General features: G+C 49.8%; 1 protein-coding gene across 5 annotated transcripts in view; it reads right to left on the bottom strand.

Moving 5' to 3' along the window:
* The window catches only part of ehd4 (EH-domain containing 4), a 35,658-nt gene that overhangs the window by 10,145 nt on the left and 19,513 nt on the right, over positions 1 to 6,000 (bottom strand). For 2 of the 5 annotated variants that reach the window (XM_035422104.1, XM_035422123.1), the window contains exon 4: positions 2,947 to 3,359. In XM_035422104.1, the coding sequence (XP_035277995.1) occupies positions 2,947 to 3,359 (413 nt within the window). Of the gene's footprint in view, positions 1 to 2,946; positions 3,401 to 3,580; positions 5,010 to 6,000 lie in introns of those variants that run through there. The other 3 variants (XM_035422114.1, XM_035422087.1, XM_035422097.1) reach the window with 3 other exon arrangements.

Here is a 6,000-nt window from a genome sequence, read left to right as displayed (position 1 = left end):
CTGGCTCTGAGTTGTGATAACATGATAAAACCCAGGCACAGTGACCTGCTAACGCTAACCCTGCTGGCTGCCGAAAACTTCCATCTGAAACAGAGCTACACAGCTCTAACACAGAGCTACACTGCTCTAACACAGAGCTACACGGCTCTTTAACACAGAGCTACACTGCTCTAACACAGAGCTACACTGCTCTAACACAGAGCTACACAGCTCGAACACAGAGATACACAGCTCTAACACAGAGCTACACTGCTCTAACACAGAGCTACACTGCTCTAACACAGAGCTACACTGCTCTAACACAGAGCTACACAGCTCGAACACAGAGCTACACTGCTCTAACACAGAGCTACACAGCTCTAACACAGAGCTACACGGCTCTATAACACAGAGCTACACAGCTCTAACACAGAGCTACACAGCACTATAACACAGAGCTACATGGCTCTAACACAGAGCTACACAGCTCTAACACAGAGCTACACAGCACTATAACACAGAGCTATACGGCTCTAACACAGCTACACAGCATTATAACACAGAGCTACACAGCTCGAACACAGAGCTACACTGCTCTAACACAGAGCTACACGGATATATAACACAGAGCTACACTGCTCTATAACACAGAGCTACACAGCTCTAACACAGAGCTACACTGCTCTAACACAGAGCTACACAGCTCTAACACAGAGCTACACGGCTCTATAACACAGAGCTACACGGCTCTATAACACAGAGCTACATGGCTCTATAACACAGAGCTACACAGCTCTAACACAGAGCTACACGGCTCTATAACACAGAGCTACACGGCTCTATAACACAGAGCTACACAGCTCTAACACAGAGCTACACGGCTCTATAACACAGAGCTACACAGCTCTACAACACAGAGCTACACGGCTCTAACACAGAGCTACACTGCTCTAACACAGAGCTACACAGCTCTAACACAGAGCTACACGGCTCTATAACACAGAGCTACACTGCTCTAACACAGAGCTACACAGCGCTATAACACAGAGCTACACAGCTCTAACACAGAGCTACACGGCTCTATAACACAGAGCTACACAGCTCTAACACAGAGCTACACGGCTCTATAACACAGAGCTACACAGCTCTACAACACAGAGCTACACGGCTCTAACACAGAGCTACACTGTTCTAACACAGAGCTACACTGCTCTAACACAGAGCTACACAGCTCTAACACAGAGCTACACGGCTCTATAACACAGAGCTACACTGCTCTAACACAGAGCTACACAGCGCTATAACATAGAGCTACACGGCTCTAACACAGAGCTACACGGCGCTATAACACAGAGCTACACTGCTCTAACACAGAGCTACACGGCTCTATAACACAGAGCTACACAGCTCTATAACACAAAGCTACACTGCTCTAACACAGAGCTACACTGCTCTATAACACAGAGCTACACGGCTCTATAACACAGAGCTACACTTCTCTAACACAGAGCTACACGGCACTATAACACAGAGCTACACGGCTCTAACACAGAGCTACACGGCTCTATAACACAGAGCTACACTGCTCTAACACAGAGCTACACAGCACTATAACACAGAGCTACACGGCTCTATAACACAGAGCTACACGGCGCTATAACACAGAGCTACACTGCTCTAACACAGAGCTACACGGCTCTATAACACAGAGCTACACAGCTCTATAACACAAAGCTACACTGCTCTAACACAGAGCTACACTGCCCTATAACACAGAGCTATACAGCTCTAAAACACAGAGCTACACAGCTCTATAACACAAAGCTACACTGCTCTAACACAGAGCTACACTGCTCTATAACACAGAGCTACACAGCTCTATAACACAGAGCTACACAGCTCTATAACACAAAGCTACACTGCTCTAACACAGAGCTACACTGCTCTATAACACAGAGCTACACGGCTCTATAACACAGAGCTACACAGCTCTATAACACAAAGCTACACTGCTCTAACACAGAGCTACACTGCTCTAACACAGAGCTACACTGCTCTATAACACAGAGCTACACGGCTCTATAGCACAGAGCTACACTGCTCTAACACAGAGCTACACAGCTCTATAACACAAAGCTACACTGCTCTAACACAGAGCTACACTGCTCTATAACACAGAGCTACACGGCTCTATAACACAGAGCTACACAGCTCTATAACACAAAGCTACACTGCTCTAACACAGAGCTACACAGCTCTTTAACACAGAGCTACACAGCTCTAACACAGAGCTACACTGCTCTAACACAGAGCTACATGGCTCTATAACACAGAGCTACACTGCTCTCACACAGAGCTACACAGCTCTATAACACAGAGCTACACTGCTCTAACACAGAGCTACACTGCTCTATAACACAGAGCTACACGGCTCTATAGCACAGAGCGACTCTTTCCCTTCGCCTGGTTCTCTCAAGCCAGATGGCTGCAGCGCAGCAGCTAAAATTAGCGTGCAGATTGGGAGCTCGCTCTCAGACACGGCGCTCAGGATGCGCTGTTGAGGAAGCCGGTAGGAAGGTCAGCGGAGAGTCATTTCCAGAACCTTCCTCAGGCTCTCACTCATTCCAGATCAGCAGCATCTGCACATTATGATAAATCTCTCTGTCCAAGAATACTCCTGTACAGCATAAGATTCATTTCCTCTGGTGAGCAGGACAATGACCCCACTGACAGCGCAGGAGCTGTTTACAGCTATAAACCCTCAGAGAAGCAGGGGGAGGAGGAGGAGGAGGAGGAGGAGAGGGAGGAGCAGGAGGAGAAAAAGGAGCAGGAGGAACAGGAAGAGAGGGAGGAACAGGAGGAGGATCGGGAGGAGAGGGAACAAAAAGGAGCAGAAGGAACAGGAGGAGGAGGAGGAGGAGAGGGAAGAGCAAGAGGAGCAGGAGGAGCAGGAGGACGTGCGGGTACCTTGGCCAGCCGGGCGCGTTTGATGAGGTCGTTGAGCTTGCGCAGAGCAGCGTTGCGCGGGAGGCCCTGGATGTCCTTGAACAGGTCCTGCGTCTCGGCCTCGAAGAGCCGCCGGTTCTCAGTGTTCTGCAGGGGCTTGGCCCAGAAGGACCCCAGATACACACGCACCACCTCTGGCGTGTTTATCACCTTCCCCAGCGACCACATGAGGGCGCCGTACACCCGCATCAGCTGCTGCGTGTCCACCTGGTCCGCCTTGTTCAGCACCACCCGGATCTTATCGTCCTGGCCCCGGAACGCCCGGATCGCCTCCGAGAACTCGTCCGAGATGTCCAGCTTGTGCGCGTCGAACAGCAGGATGATCCGATCCACCCGCTCCCCAAACCAGCGCAGCACCTCCGAGAAGTCATAGCCTGGGGAGAGACCAGAACCATGGCAACTTAAAACACAGAGCCTTAACACAGCGCAACCTGTGTCACAAGGCCTTAACACAGTGCGACCAGTGTCACAGGGCCTTAACACAGTGCGACCAGTGTCACAGGGCCTTAACACAGTGCGATCAGTGTCACAGGGCCTTAACACAGTGCGACCAGTGTCACAGGGCCTTAACACAGCGCAACCTGTGTCACAGGGCCTTAACACAGCGCAACCTGTGTCACAAGGCCTTAACACAGTGCGACCAGTGTCACAGGGCCTTAACACAGTGCGACCAGTGTCACAGGGCCTTAACACAGTGCGATCAGTGTCACAGGGCCTTAACACAGCGCGACCAGTGTCACAGGGCCTTAACACAGCGCAACCTGTGTCACAGGGCCTTAACACAGCGCAACCTGTGTCACAGGGCCTTAACACAGCGCAACCTGTGTCACAGGGCCTTAACACAGTGCGACCAGTGTCACAGGGCCTTAACACAGCACAACCTGTGTCACAGGGCCATAACACAGCGCAACCTGTGTCACAGGGCCTTAACACAGTGCGACCAGTGTCACAGGGCCTTAACACAGCGCAACCAGTGTCACAGGGCCTTAACACAGCGCAACCAGTGTCACAGGGCCTTACCACAGTGCGACCTGTGTCACAGGGCCTTAACACAGCGCAACCTGTGTCACAGGGCCTTAACACAGCGCAACCTGTGTCACAGGGCCTTAACACAGTGCGACCAGTGTCACAGGGCCTTAACACAGCACAACCTGTGTCACAGGGCCATAACACAGCGCAACCTGTGTCACAGGGCCTTAACACAGTGCGACCAGTGTCACAGGGCCTTAACACAGCGCAACCAGTGTCACAGGGCCTTAACACAGCGCAACCAGTGTCACAGGGCCTTACCACAGTGCGACCAGTGCCCCAGAACCTTAACATAGTTTGAAATACGCTTACAGGCTTGGACACATTTCAGAAAGAGTAATGCATTCCGGTAACTTGGCAGCTAGAGGAGTCCAAACAGCAGAATGAGAGTGTGCTCTGTTAGGAACAGCTCAATGAAGGTCTGCGTCTGCTGGCTGAAGGGTGACAGGGGAACAGCGTACTAAACACTCTGCACAGTCACCATACTGGCCCTGCTCACCAGCAGTGTGTCACAATCACAGCATCAGGGCCTTAAAATCATCTGAACTGACATGCAGAAAGCTGAATGTGTTGGGCCTCTCTGTCCTGCTTTACTGCAGTATGACCTCACCCAGGGGAAGGAGGAAGGAGGTCCCGTTTCGCAGTAAAATGAATCCTATGACTGGAAATGAAAGTTCCCTCATACGCGTGACCCTGACCCAGCACCCAGATTTCAGCTTCTCCTTTCATCTTCTGAGCTCATTCAGAAATATTCACATCAGCACTAAATGCATCCTCAGAAAACTGCAGCCTTTCCTGTTATAGGCCAAACACAACCAGCACAAAGATCAGCTGCTTGTGAGAATGTGTGTTTGTGTGTGCCTTTCACATGGTCACATCAGCATAGTGTTACAGAGTAATGCACTCACTGCAGTGTTACAGAGTAACACACTCACTGCACAGTGTTACAGAGTAACGCACTCACTGTACAGTATTACAGAGTAACACTCACTGCACAGTGTTACAGAGTAACGCACTCACTGCACAGTGTTACAGAGTAACGCACTCACTGCACAGTGTTACAGAGTAATGCACTCACTGCACAGTGTTACAGAGTAACGCACTCACTGTACAGTATTACAGAATAACACTCACTGTACAGTATTACAGAGTAACACACTCACTGCACAGTGTTACAGAGTAACGCACTCACTGCACAGTGTTACAGAGTAATGCACTCACTGCACAGTGTTACAGAGTAACGCACTCACTGTACAGTATTACAGAGTAACACACTCACTGTACAGTATTACAGAGTAACACACTCACTGCAGTGTTACAGAGTAACGCACTCACTGTACAGTATTACAGAGTAACGCACTCACTGCACAGTATTACAGAGTAACGCACTCACTGTACAGTATTACAGAGTAACGCACTCACTGTACAGTATTACAGAGTAACGCACTCATTGCAGTGTTACAGAGTAACGCACTCACTGCACACTGTTACAGAGTAACGCACTTACTGTGCAGTATTACAGAGTAACGCACTCACTGCACACTGTTACAGAGTAATGCACTCAGTGTGCAGTATTACAGAGTAACACACTTACTGCACAGTGTTACAGAGTAACACACTTACTGCAGTGTTACAGAGTAACGCACTCACTGCACAGTGTTACAGAGTAACGCACTCACTGCACAGTGTTACAGAGTAACACACTCACTGCACAGTGTTACAGAGTAACGCACTCACTGTACAGTTTTCAGTTTTCCTGGAAGGGAACATTAATACTCATCTGCAGCCAGCACATCAGCATTCCCAGCATTCCCAGCATTCCCAGCGTTCTCCAAGTTTTGTGTGAAATAAACGTCAGCATGTTTACACGCTACGTAATGCCCATTCCCACAGCAAATACACAAACAGGGGCAGGTCCCGACTGTGCAGCACAGAGCACTACACTGGTGTGACTGCAGACTAACACACTGCAAAGCCTGTGTACCC

Source organism: Anguilla anguilla, chromosome 1 (genome assembly GCF_013347855.1).
Source record: "Anguilla anguilla isolate fAngAng1 chromosome 1, fAngAng1.pri, whole genome shotgun sequence".
NCBI classification, from domain to species: domain Eukaryota; kingdom Metazoa; phylum Chordata; class Actinopteri; order Anguilliformes; family Anguillidae; genus Anguilla; species Anguilla anguilla.
The sequence above is the reverse complement of the archived record's forward strand: the minus strand, read 5'-3'. Positions and strand labels throughout refer to the sequence as shown.